We start from the raw sequence: 16,236 nt of genomic DNA, 5'->3' as shown, positions 1-16,236 counted from the left end.
GCTCGTCAGAAGTGGTTGGATAAAGCTTGGTAAAACAATTCCTCCAGAGGTGGAGTTCATCCAATTAATTTGTTTGAATGTGATAATCATGTGGCCTTGTGATAACTGCTCTTACTCCAGTTTACTGTCTATGATTAAAGCGACTATTTCAAGAAATGTATTTTATTACTGTTTCTTAGTATTTAAAATTAGCATTTTATATATATTTTCAATATATTCATGTTGATTTATTTAGAGGTGGTATATTACCTGCTGTTTGAATCTTTTGTCAATTCAAAAATAAAACCATCAGAATCTACGGTAATGGAATACATTCAGTAGCTGTACATTTGGAATTGATTTTCTGAAGTAGCATATTCTAAGGATTACTCATTCATAAATACTTCCTGGCTGAAAATAAGACAAAAGTGTGTGCATGCGGGTGTGTGTCTGTGTGTTTGCATGAAATATGCTTTTATATTCCTTATGTAGTTCATGAGAACACTGCTAGAAATGAATCTGCAAATATTTTCTAGTTTATGCTTTAAAGGTACAATAGGACCGACACTGTACCAAAACATTGTATGGCTGTACAATAATTCTAGTTCATAATAATAGGTTCCAAGTGCCACAGCCAATGATGTGTGTGTGCGTGGGGGGGGGTTCAACGTCAGTGCGTTCACAGAGAAGGGGGTGGGATCAACAGTGTTGTGGTTTGAGGGTGTTTGTTGCTGCAATTCCTCTCTTGACTGTGAGAAGCCCAAAATTGCCTATTGTACCTTGAACTGAAACTATGAAGTGGTGGACATATTGGCGAGATTCTAATTATTTTCATTTCCATATTGAATAATTCTCATTTTAGATTGTAGAAAATGCATGAAGGCTCTTCCTTTAGTCAGAACTATTTACAATGAGTGATTATAAAACGCAGCCTTGTTTTAGCTAGGTATAAGCTGACGACTGAAATACTGTTTGTGGTTCATGACAAACAGAGTATGACTTCTTCACTTTGTCATCTATCCTATTTTTCTCCATCCTGCTCTCCCTTTCCCATTTCCTCACTGTGCTTCTGACTGTTAGGTTTGTGTGCAAGAATAACGGGGTTCTGTTTGAAAATCAGCTACTTCAGATTGGGATCAAATCCGAGTATCGGCAGAACCTGGGTAAGTTTATGTGTGTATCTAAGGTGGTTTAATCATTTATAATAATAATGTTATTTAGCTGACACTTTTATCCAATGTGATGTAAAGTTGAATAGACTAAGCAGGAGACAATCCATGTGCTATGGGGGTTATAGGCCTTGCTCTAGGGCCTGTCGGGGAAGCGAGGATTAAGTATAAGTTCATGTTCTAAATCCAGCGGTTCCAACAAATAATATCCTTGTTAAGATGTTCAGCACTCTGAATACTGAACACAGGTGGTATTGCGTGCTAGAACCCCTTACTTAACCTACATATAAAATATATTTTATGATTAATTTAATTGAAATTAATAATTATTATGAAGAATGACAATTCTCAACTAAATCGCCAAATTCTTGGATAGGTCGGTCTACAGTAACTGGTGGAATCCACCAAGTCAGAACAAACTATATTGCATGTCAAGATGAATTAATGAATTAATGAAGGAAACGATTAGAATAATGAATAATGAAAATCATTCATTCTTTATTGAGTGTAGGCTCATTACTTCTAATTTACAAAACAGGAGTAATTTGGCAAGACATTAAACAGCAAATTCCAGAAAAGAAAGAGAAACCGATAAGTCAGACCTTGCCAGAGTATTAACCCCTTCCACTTTCAGTGCCACAGGGACAAGGTAAATAAGCAGGAAAACTTAACAGCAAAGGAACTAACACCAAAATAAATTTAAAAATCCTTCTCCAAAGATCCAAATTCTAACACACAAACTTTTTCCTCCTTAAATACCTTAGCCAGGCTACCCTTGGATTCATACCAATCAAGTTTATCAAGCAGAAGCCATAGGGAAGAGGAAAACACAAAGAAATGTCATTTTAACCAATGCATTCTAAAAAATGACACGTGATCGACCAGAATGCCTGGACGTAGCCTACATTGCTTTAACTCCAGACTTTTGGAAATCTGTGAGCACAATGTAAATGTAAATCCTTAATTTGGCAATTAGGCTATTATCTGACTTACAATGTTGACATTTACATGAAACTATTTTAAGATGGCCCAAAATAAATTTTGAAAATGCAATGAAATTTTTGTCAGTCGGCTACTCCAGTTTTTATTTTTTTTTCTTCAGAAATAAGATACGACCTCATAAGCAGTATTGCTTACACGGTAAAAATGGGATTGTAAACGTTTACAGAAACTGATGATATATGCCACATTCCTAGTACTTATTAATTCATTTGCCCTTATATTGTTGAGAGTAGGGCTAAGCACCATTATATTCTAAAAGGATTCATTGTTTTAGTCTCTCTTTTATGAGACCAAACATGAATGTGTTAGGAGGTAATCCTAAGCGTAGCTATTGAAGAATAACACTAGCATTATATTTGGAAAGAGACGTAGAATTTTTCTAATGTTAATTGTTGGTGCATTGATTAACAGAAAAGGAGTGGTCCATAGAGGTCCATTATATCTCAGTAAACTGTGTCTAAAAAGTTGTGAAAGGAAGAAATTGAACGCACCTGACTAATCAGGAACACCTGCGAAGCCATTTGTCCCAACTTTATGGTGCCCTGTGTATAAAAAGTGGTGTCATCAGTTTTTAAAAATGTTTAACATTTTAATAATGTTTTCTTATTGTCTTAGGGAGGATGTACTTGTTCTATGGAAATAAAACTTCAGTTCAGTTTGTCAGTTTCACCACTGCTGTCAGCTGCCCAGGAGAGCTGCAGTCTCATATCCTTTATGCAGACCATCACACTGACTCCCTGCAGAGTTTATCTTTTATCTCCTGCAATGAACAACTGCTTGGTACAACTACAATCATAGCCCACGAGAATCTTCCACAGATTACCATGTAATTAAACTAGCATTACAGTACAATTATATTGCATTGCTATAGTATAACGCTTAGTTCCCAAGTGTTATTTTGCCTGAAATTGCAATGGCACTGTCTATTGGCTGTCTACACCTGCAGAATATTACTTAAAAACATCAGGGTACAATGATGGTCTCTGAAGACCGATAGGGTAGTACTACAGTGTTGGCATGTGGCATTCAGTGTGGTGCATGGTTGGTTAAGCAGGCCTTAACCCAGAATCCTCACAGGTCAATGTACAGGCAAAACCTGTGGAGCCCCTAGTGGAGGGTGGTGCACAGGTACAGCAAGTCATCAACATCGAGTGTCTCACTGACTTTAGTGAGGCCCCACTGCTTAACATCAAGTTCAGGTACGTGTGTGTGTGTGTGTGTGTGTGTGTGTGTGTGTGTGTGTGTGTGTGTGAGAGACTGACTGACTGGTGAGAGACAAAAAAGCAAAATGCAGTGATGTTTGGCCCAATGTTTATTTAATTTTAAAAATGAATGAAGTGTGATTCAGTTTTTCAGAAGAAACAATGGACTGCATATAATGGTAGAATGCTCATGACACATGCATGTACGACCCCATTGAAGCAGCTTAAATAGCAATGGGGTACACTTTTAGTAAAAAAAAAAAATATATATATATATATATATATATATATATATATATATGTATATATATGCTTTTCCTCAAGAGTGAGCTACTATCTGAATTTTGTGTGCATAATCTATTCATCCCCATTTGCACTCTGTCAGATATGGAGGAGCTCTTCAGAACATCAGTCTGAAACTTCCTGTCACCATCAACAAGTTCTTCCAGCCCACAGAGATGGCATCTCAAGACTTCTTTCAACGCTGGAAACAGCTTAGCCTGTGAGTTTTTGTGTGCATGTTAATGTTTCCAGTAGTAAAATGGGTTGAGATGTTCATGGCACTTCAGTGTGTATTGTAATTGTGCATGTTTGCTTTTACATCTCTGCACATATGGAAACTGAAACCTTTCACACCGTAGTTGTGATCCGTAGTTTGTCTTTTTTGAGACTTTTTAAAATTTAGAAAATCACGTGAAATCATGATACATGTCCTGGTATCCCATGGTAGGTAAAAATGTGGTATCTTTACAGCATTATTTCACATTATCATAAATATAAATTGATATTTTAACAGCATATGAAGTCATCAATCATTAGTTATTTCAGAAGCTATAATATTTGTATTAACACTATTTTTGGTGCACAGCCTGTTTAAAATGTACTCCACTTTCCTCTCAGCCCTCAGCAAGAAGCACAGAAAATCTTCAAGGCCAACAATGCCATGGATACAGAGGTGCTCAAAGCCAAGGTAGTGCCCAGTCATCCCCTTACTGTCTGGTATGAACAGCTCTGGAGGTCATTCCACAGCATCTCTATTGGCTTAAGGTCTGGACTTTGACTGGGCCATTCCAAATGCCACATTTTCTTTCTTTGAACCCATTCTTTAGTATATTTACTTCGATGTTTACGGTCATTGTCTTGCTGCATCTCCCAACTTCTATTGAGTTTCAGCTAGAGGACAGCCACCCTGAAATTATCCTGTAGAATAGCTTGATAAACTTGGGTATTCATTTTCCTCTCAATAATTGTAAGCTGTCCAGGCCCCGAGGTAGCAAAACAGCCACAGAGCATGATGCTCCTTCCACGGTTCTTCACCGTTGGGATGATGTTTTCATGTTTGTATGTGGTGCCATTTTTACACCATACGTAGTGCTGCATGTTCTTCCCAAACAATTCAACCTTAGTTTCATCAGTCCACAAAACATTTTCCCCAATAGCGTTGTGGAGTGTCAAGGTGCTCTTTGGCAGACTTCAGGCACACTTCCTGTAGTATAGCTAGCTAGCTAACTCACTTTCAGTTGCTGTGGCTAGTCTAACCTGCACTGAATGCATTTCTTGCTATGGTCAGAAGAGTCATGACGTTATAGTACAAATGCGTCTCAAATTAACATATGCATTTTTAGTGCACTTGTTCCATTTTTAGTGCACTTGTTCCATTTTTAGTGCACTTATAAATAAAGCATATAAATTCGCCAGTGCACAATTTGAAACGCATTCCGTGTACCTCTTTAATAGGTTCTGCCACTTTATACTGTATGGCTGGTGAAAGTAGGTTGAAATTCTTGCCGGTACTATGGTTAGTGAACTCCAGGGGGTCATGGAGGCATGCCCCCCTGTAAGAAAAAAGTTCGTTTTAACAGCTGAATGCATCAATCTGGAGCAATTTGAGGTGAAAACAGAAGATTAAATTAGATCAGTATTTCTGTCATAATCAATTAACAACTTAATTCTAGGGCTTGGCTAATATGAATTTTTATATCTGTGAAGACTGTGAAGAAGTTTGTGTGGGAAAGGTGGTTAGGTGGCATATACTGTCTTGTGGCCTTAGTACTGGCAATATCAAGAAATGCAACTTTACTGAGTGGCAACACTGCGCTGCCACTGTCAATGCTACAATTGATTCATTTTCTATCTGATAAATATACTTAAAGGAAAAACATTTAGTGCTTTAATTGTATCAAAAGAAGATCATTGGAATAAAGTGAATTCTGTTATACAGGCATAATCTGTATTGGGCTGGTTTCTGTGCTGGTTTTATTTGCCATTGGGCTGGTTTTGTGCTGGTTTTGATTGGTCATTGGGCGAATCTGTGCCTATTAATTTGGCTAGAGCTAATACGATGAGTGACAGGGTCAACGTTTTCCAACTGAATTAGAATTTTCTTTTTCAACAAATTTTGTGGTGGTTAAACGTGAGTTTGGCTCATTTGAAATCAGGGTTTTACCACCTTCTTTCTTTCCCAATAATGACTTGATTTTGTAATAATGCATCAAACTTTGAACCTAATTATTCTGTCCTTACTTCCATCTTGTTTCCCTGTGTCTCTCCCTCCCTTCCTGCTTCCCTCCCTTTCGTGGAGTAGTTGCTGGGCCTGGGAACGGCATTGCTGGAGAATGTGGACCCCAACCCTGAGAACTTTGTGTGTGCTGGTGTTATCCAGACCAAGGCCCAGCAGGTGGGCTGTCTTTTGAGACTGGAGCCTAATACACAAGCCCAGGTAACAGCCAACCTGATCTTTTCATGCTCTGGTATTGTCTTACTGTCTTATAATTCCCTCTCTCTTTGCCCCTCCCCCTTTCTTTCACACACAATCTTTATAGTCTGTGTCACCCTCAGACCTCCTTGTGTCTAGCTGTAGCTACCATCTGAGGCTGGGGAAGTACTCAGTTTTTAGTGATCTCTTTCGTAAAATTACTTAAAATGATTATCTTTGCCATTTCTCTGTTGTCCAGTCTGTTGTTCATTTCCGCCGATTCATTGCATTCCTATCTTACTGTTACTGTCTTGTTTCTCTGGGTTTGCCTCAACTCAAGTCTGATGTGCAGGTAATAATTACCCCTGTCTCCACCTCCATCTTTTGCTGCAGTGCTCACGTTAGCGAACATACTGTAGTGTCCGGCAGTCACTCTTGGTAACATCCCCTCTCTCCCGCTCTTAGACCACTGGATTGTCAATTGTCAAAGCAGTCTGCGCATGCTAATCTGCGGGTGTTCCTTCTTTCTTTTTCTCAGATGTATCGGCTGACGCTCCGCAGCAGTAAGGACTCTGTCTCCAAGCGTATCTGTGAGCTGTTGGCAGAACAGTTTTAGGGCCACATCTAAGGCTGGGCTCTGGGCTTCAAACTGTGTCAACCAAGAGAGGATCAGCAGAACCTTCAAACATGCTTACATAAGGGAAAATAGCTGTCCTCACATGACAGCCATATGTTATTATTATTATTATTATTATTATTGTCATAAATATTGGTATAATTATTGTTTTTATTGGTGTTTACCTGTGTGTATGTCTGTGTGTGACAGCGTGTGTTTAAGGATTTTGGTGATTGTTCTTTTGTTAAAATTACTTAATCTTATTCTTGTATTGACAGCCGGTTGCAGTGGGAAAAGGAGAGAGGCCAGTGATGGCGATCTCTCAATTTCTCATCAGTGCTCATTCCAAACCTGCCAGTGACATTTCAGTCTGACTTCATTCCCAGTTAATGAAATGCACGCAGCCAACACACACAGGTGTGCACACACGTTTATATCTGCATAAGCCTGTTTTGCTTTGTAACATTTTTGGCTTTGTCCCGTTGCTGTCCAGAGCAACACTTGGCCCTGTTGTGGGACTAACAAAAAGTCACTTCATCTGCCTGTTGTTTGAATAGAATTGGCCAGTGCACTTTATAAGCAATACAGCTTGAGAGCTTCTACTATGTGCTTTTTCATCCATCGCCACCTTTGTTGAAATCAAACCATTCCCTATTAGAGTATGTTGATGAAGTTCAGTTTTTCCTCCTGAATTCTGCTTTCTGTTTTTCTTGTACTGACAGACACTACAGTGCGCTCTCTTATGCAGGTTCCCTCTCCTCATCCCTCTGATATCCCTGGTCCCAGTCTGCACACAGGGCAATAACTGTTACTTGCAGTACCTGGGTCTTGGAGGTTCAGCTTTTTTATTGCAGCCTTGCCTATGCATTGACTGCAGTCCTAAAATATACATACATGAAATTGTTAGAGGTCTGAATGTATATCAATGTTAACGTTTTAGCATTCCAGGATACATATTAAGGCATTTCATGGGGTAGCTTGGCCAGATCCTTTGATTCTAATTGACAGTGTTCAGATACTTGGAGTTGCATGCAAGGTCTTTATTCTTCTGTGTGTGCACTAAGCAGGGACTTATCAATCTGTGTGTTTCTGCAAGTCTCTGTGTGTATGTGTATGTGTATGTGTCTGTGTGTGTGTGTGTGTGTGTGTGTGTGTCTATATATATATATATATGTGTGTGTGTGTGTGTGTGTGTGTGTGTGTGTGTGTGTGTGTGTGTGTGTGTGTGTGTGTACATGTTGAAACCTGATATTTTAAAACCATCTGTCTCCTGATGCACTTTTACTTTAGACTGAAAATGACCGTTGTGCCCCTGGACTTGGTATATATACACAGTCTAAATCTACTATTATTCAATTGCACCACAGGGTTGATGTTGATTTTGTGGCTGTGTGTCACTCATAAACACCCAGGATCTGGGACACTGTTGTATTAGATGAATAAGGAGCCACTGCCATTATATTTGCTTGGGTGAGAGTATCTGCTTCTTCTAAGTTTCCAATGCAGTACTGCGGTCATGCCCATTTTAAATGATTCAGGAGTCACTGTCATTGTATTTGTCTCTACAGTATCGCTAGCTGCACAGCCAAGTTGTATCAGTGTAAAATCTGTCAAAAACTTGTTAGAATTGCTCTGTACTGAACAATGTGAAAGTAAAAGTATACAATGTATCCAGCTGTTTATGTCTGGCTTGTATTTGTGTCCAGGGGCCTGTCATGAAAGTATCTGAACTTATTCATGCAAAATCCAGCCGGGTCAATAAATCCTAAACATGGCAGTCGCAGATAACCGGTATAATGGCGCAAGTTATACACTCTCTGCCAACGCTGCAACTTATTCTGAAGCTATCAGTAACCTGATGAACCACTGTTATTAGTACTGATATTTCTGCATGGCAAATAATTTACTTGTAGATGTAGTAGTGTAATAGAAAAACAACAGACCCAACTGTCATGACATGCACGCTGCTTGTTCTGAGTAATTGACTCATTCATTGAAAGGGGCATGTTCAAAGTTAAGGAATCTTTATTAAAGATCCTTTATTAAGGAAGAAGGGAAGCAAATGTTTCACACATTGTTATAAAATATATTTCCTTCCAAAGAAAACAAGCAACTACTGTTAAAACGGATCGAAGATTTGTCAGAATGGCAGAGATTCAGCCATTCATCAGCTCTAGAATGATCAAAGTAATCTACAGTTTCCGATAAGTTACAGTCAGAAGATGTTTGATCGAAGCTAAGCTATTAGCAGGAAGCACCCGTAGAGCATTGAAAAAATGGCATGTGCAGAATTGGTTAAAATTTGCCAAGGAACACATCGATTGGCCCTAAGAGAAATGGTGTAACATTCTGTGGACTGATGAGTAAAATTGTTCTTTTCGGGTCTAGTGGTCGTTGACAGTAGGTCAGGCGACCCCCGGGTGCTGAATTCAAGCCACAGTACACCGTGAAGACAGTGAAGCATGGTGGTGGAAAAATCATGGTATGGGAATGTTTTTCTTGGGTTTGTATACCAGGGATCATGGATCAGTTTGAATACATCAAAATACTTGGAGATAATGTTGCCGTATGCCGAAGAGGAAATGCCCCTGTTTCAACAGGACAACGACCCCAAACACACGAGTAAGCAAGCAACATCTTGGTTCCAGACAAAAAAGATTGAGGTAATGGCCAGCTCAATCCCCTGACCTCAAACCCATTGAAAACTTGTGGGGTGACATTAAAAATGCAGTTTCTGAAGCAAAACCCAAAAATTCACGGGAACTGTGGAATGTAGTTAATTCATCCTGGGCTGTAATACCTGTTTCTAGGTGCCAGAGGTTGGTTGACTCGATGCAACACAGATGCGCAGCATCAAAAATAATGGTTATCCAACTAAATATTAGTTCAGTAATTTAAAGTGAAGTTAAATCTTGAAAAGTGTCTTCAGTTTATACAGTAATGTTTGAGTTTGAAGAGAAAAATGTCGACCCTGCCATTTTGTTGAACAGATTAATATTCCTTTTTTTTTGCTTCCTGTAAAAGAATAACACAGACTTGATAAAATTGGTTAACTTTGATTTGGAATTGAATGTGTAATGTTTACACTGCAAATATGGAACTAAAAGCTATTAAAAGATATCTGCACTTCATTCACTTTTTTTAATGCACTGCTTTTTATTTGAACACAACTGAAAGGGACAGTGTGTCTAACAATGAGCCGAACGCACGGAATCACAGAGAGTAAGCGCATCACACTTTTTCTTAACACAAATTTGGAAATGACATACCCAAAAAATAAAATGGGTAATCCTTTGGGGTTTGTTTTCCAAGAGCCAGAATTACCCTAAGTATTACTAAAACAAAGTTATAGAAGCTGTAACACAGTGGATGTTGAAGACTTTCTGTTTTTGAGTGGATTATTGTGGCGGTGCCTGGCGGACATAAAAAGTATCTCCAAAAATGAGCATTCTGCATTGTTTAAAGGACTCATGGAAACTAAATGATATTATGGATCTCATGACATGTGAAATACTGTATTGTGCTTACTAAAGTATACAACATTTTGTATTAAAGTATACGTTTTTGCACTTTGCCCCACCTGTCACCCTCCCCCTACCTCTCCCTCTCCTTGTGCTTTCCATTGTTGCATATTTGAAAAACAATTATTTTTGAGAATATATTTTGATGGTCACTGATATAAAATGGGGTCACGTCAATGAAAAATGCCCTCTTTATTGGAGCCAAAGTTGTTTTCACAGTCTTCCTCAGAAATATACACCCGAGAATACTCGAGAGGCTAGAGAGCTGATAGATTCCATGGAAGTCCTCCAGAGGAAGTCTTCTATTTAGATGTAGATGTAAATGTTGTGGTTTTATTAGCAGGCAAAAAATTCTGTGTTGTTTTATGGAAGCATAACAAACTATACATTGTTGGGAAATGTAATGTCATTAGCTAGTAAATGTACAGGTAGGTGGAATTTCCTGCTCAGCATTGCTGCCTGTCGCACCTCCTCCAGTGCCCATGGGTTAGCTGCAGGGTCATCAGCCAGGAACCACCATTCACCGACGTTTCGCCCCTTTAATCCTGGAACATCTCCTGGTGACAGGGACGCTAAAATGCTTCTCAGTCGTGACTTCAATACCATACCAGTAGCCGGTTCTAGGCGGAGATTAAGTTATACTGTATTTTTCTGCTCATGGATGGAGATTCCACCTTGACAGAGCAACTGGATTACTGATACTGGTCAGATAAGCTTGTACGTGGGCTCATCCTGTTCGAGAGAGCCTATACAAAACATAGATATTTGCATTTCTATATACAAGTACTTTTGTGTAAGTATTCAACAGCGAAACTGACAATGATAATTCCTCCAGAGTTATTAAACAATGGACATTCTATCAAAGTTTCTCTGATTTGGCACATTTTTAGAATTAAAAACTATTATGCATTTGGTTCACTGGAGCCTTGCTGTGAAAAGGTCACTGACATTACCTTTTTTCGTGTAGCATGTGGATTTCCACGATGCAGAGAAGGCGCCACCCACATGTTGCAAGGTCCCCTTGCGCCACCCACATGTTACAAAATAAGTAACTGTAAAGCAATGGCATCTTAAAATAGGTTATAGGTGCTTTAACGCTTTCACATGCTATATCCTGTTAGCATAGTTATTGAAAATTGCACTGTGGAAAAAGGAATTAATGCAAAAAAAGATATAGCAAAGGAAAGCCTGTGCTTTATCTTTGCCAGGACCTGGTCCTTGGTGCTTTCCTTTGCTATGTCTTTAGCTGAGATAGGCAGTACATCTAAGAATGAGACTCTGTAGTCTGGATTGCTATCTGGGGCCTGCATTTTGATTGGGAGCCAGGATAAGCCATCAGAATTTGCATGCTGGTTTGAAGACTTGTACCTGATATCATACTGATAGACTGCTAAGATTAAAACCTATCTTTATAGCCTGGCTGCTGGTTTTGGCCCCAGTATTTTTGCTAGAGGCTTGTGGTCTGTCATCAATTTTCAACCAAAGAAGTTCTCATGGAACTTCATCACCCCAAATATACACTGCTCAAAATAAATTGTTTCACTGTGATGATTATTAACACTTAATCATCACAGTGCAACACCAAGTCAGTTGAACTTCAGGGATATCAATTTGTCCATTTAGGAACCACAAGTGAATGTGAATAAATGTCATCTGCTTTGGTGCAAATGAAGGTGACAACAGGTGCAATGGAGATGCAAAAGCATGAGAACCCCCAACAAGCTAATGGTTTTGCATATGGTGGCCACAGACAATTGCTCTCTCCTTATCCTTCCTGTCTGATTCTTTAGTTTTGTATTCTGCTAGTGTCCTTGTCACTACTGGTACCATGAGGCGGTACCTGCAGCCCAATCGGGTTACATGGGTAGTCCAGCTCCTCCAGGATAGCACATTCATACGTGCGGTCGCAAAAAGGTTTGCTGTGTCTCCCAGCACAGTCTCAGCAGCAGGACCGGTATCTGCTCCTTTGTGCAAGAAGGAACAGGAGGAGCACTGCCAGAGCCCTACAAAATGACCTCCAGCAGGCTACTGGTGTGCATGTTTCTGACCAAACTGTCAGAAACAGACTCCATGAGGGTGGCATGAGGGCCCGATGTCCTCTAGTGGGACCTGCGCTCACAACCCAGCACCGTGCAGCTCGATTGCCACTCACAAGAGACCACCAGAATTGGCAGGTCCGCCATTGGCGGGCTGTTCTCTTCACAGATGAGAGCAGGTTCACACTGAGCACATGTGTTGGGCATGAAAGAGTCTGGAGACGCCGTGGTGAACGTTATGCTGCCTCTAACATCATCCACCATGACCGGTTTGGCAGTGGGTCAGTGATGGTCTGGGGAGGCATATCCTTGGAGGGTCGCACAGACCTCCATGTCATAGCCAATGGTACCCTGACTGCTGTTAGGAACTGGGATGAAATCCCCAGACCGATTGTCAGACCTTACACTGGTGCAGGACAATGCCCAGCCTTATGTGGCCAGAGTGTGTAGGCAGTTCCTGGATGAGGAAGGCATTGATGCCATTGACTGGCCCTCAAGTTCCCCTGACCTAAATCCAATTGAGCACCTATGGGACGTTATGTATCTGTGCATCCGATGCCGCCAAGCACCGCCACAGACTATCCAGGAGCTCACTGATGCCCTGATCCAGGTCTGGGAGGAGATCCCCCAGGACACCATCTGGTGACTCATCAGGAGCATGCCCAGACATTGTTGGGAGTGCGTACAGGCACGCGGGGGGCCATACACACTACTGAGTCACATTATGAGTTGCCTTGATAAAATTCACACAACTTGGATCAGCCTGTGATTTAAATTTTTTACTTAGATTTTCTGTGATTTTGAATCCAGCCCTCAGTGAGTTGATGATTTTGCTTTGGTTTCCTTTGACCATTGTTATGTCATTTGGTTCTCAACAAATTATACAATGTACATCAGTAAAGATTTTCAACTTGAATAAATCATTCATCAAGATGTGATGTGTCCCTTGAGCAGTGTAATACCAAGAGCCTCCTTCTCTATTTGAGTGTATTTCACTTCTGTCTTACTGAGTGTGTGGGAGGCATATGCAATGGGTATCTCACTGTTATCTGGCATCCTATGCAAAATAACTGTACATACTCTGTAAGGAGAAGCATCACAGGCCAGAATTACTGGTAACTGTGGATCAAAATGTTAAAAACAGTTTTGTCTTCGTCTGGCCAAATTATTTCTGGCACTGCCGCCTCACAGCAAGGAGGTCCTGGGTTCGAATCCCGGTCAGCCGGGGCCACTCTATGTGGAGTTTATATGTTCTCCCCATGTTCGCGTGGGTTTCCTCCGGGTACTCCGGTTTCCTCCCACAGTCCAAAGACATGCAGGTTAGGCTGATTGGAGAGTCTAAATTGCCCATAGGTATGAGGGGGTGCGTCAATGGTGTGTGTGCCCTGCGATGGACTGGCGACCTGTCCAGGGTATATTCCTGCCTTTTTCCCAATGTATGCTGGGATAGGCTCCAGCGACCCTGTTCAGGCTAAGCAGGTTAAGATAATGGATGGATGGATAGATCTTTCTTACACTGGTTTTCTTCTACCTGAACATGATAGGTAACAGGACTGAGTGCTGTTTTACAATACCAGGTAACCACTTCTCTCTCTCCTTGGTAATCTCTGACAAGCACAGCTTGCTGTACCTGAAAGGAACAGAGGTTTGTACCTTTTCCCTTTGATTCCTTGTCCTAGTATGTACTTGGCGTTTTAAGCAACTATGGAGGAGTTTTGACTGTTGTCATGTGAGGTGTGTTTCTGTATGTAAATAGAAAACTGTCAATACTGTGTTGCAAGGTTTTGTCCTTTGTCCTTTTCTAGGGCTGGTTAATAGAGGTAGGGGAGGTAGTACCTCCTCTCTTTTTTCAGAGGAATAGGAGATCAAATTATGAAACAAGTCATTTTTAAGTTTTCCCAATTTCTAGATATTGCTGTCATTTGGAAAAGGAATTTTCTCTCTTTGGTAAAACTCACTATTGTAATATTGCAAAATGTGTATAAAGTGACACCTACAAGCCAGAATGGACAGACAGTTTGAAGTGGAGCTAAGAGAGGGGTTTGTCTGCAGACTGCAAGAGAACTCTAAAGTATTTTAAATGGTATCTATCTATCTTGTTTCTGCGCCTCTGTGAATAAATGAAATACTGACCAGTCATCTGTAAAACAAATACACATGTTCGTATATGAAACATGATGTCCTCCATAGTAAAGGGGTCAACCCTGCTCCTTCTCTTAGCTTAGGAGTTATCTTGATTCTTTACTAAAAGTGTCTCTCAGCAACTTTGTGACAAGGTTTCAAGAGGAAGCTCTTAGTTATAAAATTTTTGCACCATTTTGAAGGATTCCTTTCTGAATACGGCCCATGATCCTATATGTTTACTCTTCAAATACTTCTACTGTGGACAGAGGTAGAACTCTTGTTGCTATGCCCAGATTTTGTTAGTTGGCAATATTAACACATCTACTGTACCTCAGTGGGAAGCCATATTTTCCACAGATTCTTGGAAAAAGGCCAGGGTTGTAGATGACAGATTGTTAATTGCAGCCCCAAGGTGGCAGCAGTGCAATGCATACAGTCATGTAGATATGAGTCAGGAAAGACATGAGAGGAGAATGGCCAGACTGGTCAAAGCTGACAAGAAGGTGACAGTAACGCAAATAACCACCCATTACAACAGTGGTATGCAGAAGAGCATCTCTGAACACATAACTCAGCATAACTCTAAGTGGATAGGCTACAGCAGTAGAGGTAAAAAAAAATAAGTCTAATAAATACCTAATAAGGCATTTGGTGAGTATATATACAGTGTACACAAAAGTTACACTAAAATACAAAACAATTCAAAAATGCCTTATGTTTTTATAGATTAGCACTGCATATCTAAATTTATAAGTCAATGACCAGCCCAAAACTACTTTATATTTGTGCACAAACTTGATGTCAACTTGTGTAGAAAATATGGTAAAGATATCGCAGGCATTGAAATTGTACACCAGTTTTCCCAAAATGGCACCCAGATGTGTATCCAAATCTTTCCAAATACAAAACATATCTTTGTGTCCAAACCCAAATCCTGTAATTACGCATGACTGTGTATTCATTCTGCTATTCAAACACAGCAATGTTCCTAAACTGTCGGTCTCCTGAACATGACAGATTATACCTTGTTGGAAATAATAGGAAACCCTGTACAATAAGGGTGCCATGATTCAGTTTGGTACAGAAATGACCTAGCAATGCATTTACACAATAATAACAGATCGTTCAAAACAGCATTTGCTTAGGTATATTCCTGGCAAAAACATAGTTTTCTCAAAAATGACTGAACGAATTACGAAACCAACGTTAGTCAGAAAGAAGTTCTCGCTTCATAAACAAGTGTGATATTTGGTTCCATAAATATGTCTTTTTGTCTAAATTGTATATTTGTGTTCCTATATTGCAACATGATTTCTTGACGTAGAGAAATTATATCAAAGATTGTTAGAATATGCCTTTTAATGTCTGAGTCTGTGATGAGGTCAGGGCTGTGAACGTTAGTGTGGCATGGGGGGCCATGCTGTTTTATTGTCCTTTTATTGCAAATAAGAGGCTGATAAGAATCTAAACTGCTGTTCTCGCTTGCAGAGAGCTTACTTTTTTGTATGACAACCACAGGGGGGCAGAGTGGATAGGGTTTTAAGAAGAGGAAAGCACTGTGTCATTCAGGGAATAAGAGGGATCATCTTATAATAAAGGAAAGGCAGGGTATTGGGAGGAGTGTTGAACTGTACAATGTAATTATTTATTTCCCTTTGACAGCATCTTTAGCTAATTGAGTTTTTATATCAATGTTTAATTTGAGTTTTTAAACATTTATAAAGAGTGAGTGTTCTGATAATAAGCCCTCTCATTAATATTACATCGGGAGTCTCAGGTGAAGCTGTGTCACATGTTTATTTGCATTTATGGAAATGTATTCTTAACTTCGAATTATTAGTATTTTAGCAAGAAGTTTTCCTATTTATGTCACATTTGAATGTTTTGTTACG

General features: G+C 39.9%; 1 protein-coding gene across 4 annotated transcripts in view; it reads left to right on the top strand.

Moving 5' to 3' along the window:
* Positions 1-8,337, top strand: part of LOC133113084 (AP-2 complex subunit alpha-2) — a 35,108-nt gene extending 26,771 nt beyond the window's left edge. For all 4 annotated transcript variants that reach the window (XM_061222933.1, XM_061222934.1, XM_061222935.1 and 1 more), the window contains 7 exons: positions 1,060-1,142; positions 2,766-2,856; positions 3,227-3,349; positions 3,738-3,854; positions 4,253-4,322; positions 5,937-6,071; positions 6,586-8,337. In XM_061222933.1, coding sequence (XP_061078917.1) covers positions 1,060-1,142; positions 2,766-2,856; positions 3,227-3,349; positions 3,738-3,854; positions 4,253-4,322; positions 5,937-6,071; positions 6,586-6,663 — 697 coding nt within the window. In that variant the 3' untranslated portion in view covers positions 6,664-8,337. The remainder of the gene's footprint in view (positions 1-1,059; positions 1,143-2,765; positions 2,857-3,226; positions 3,350-3,737; positions 3,855-4,252; positions 4,323-5,936; positions 6,072-6,585) is intronic.
* Positions 8,338-16,236: the final 7,899 nt, after the last annotated feature.

This window comes from Conger conger, chromosome 2 (genome assembly GCF_963514075.1).
Source record: "Conger conger chromosome 2, fConCon1.1, whole genome shotgun sequence".
Lineage (NCBI taxonomy): Eukaryota > Metazoa > Chordata > Actinopteri > Anguilliformes > Congridae > Conger > Conger conger.
This window is presented reverse-complemented; position numbering and strand designations above follow the sequence as displayed.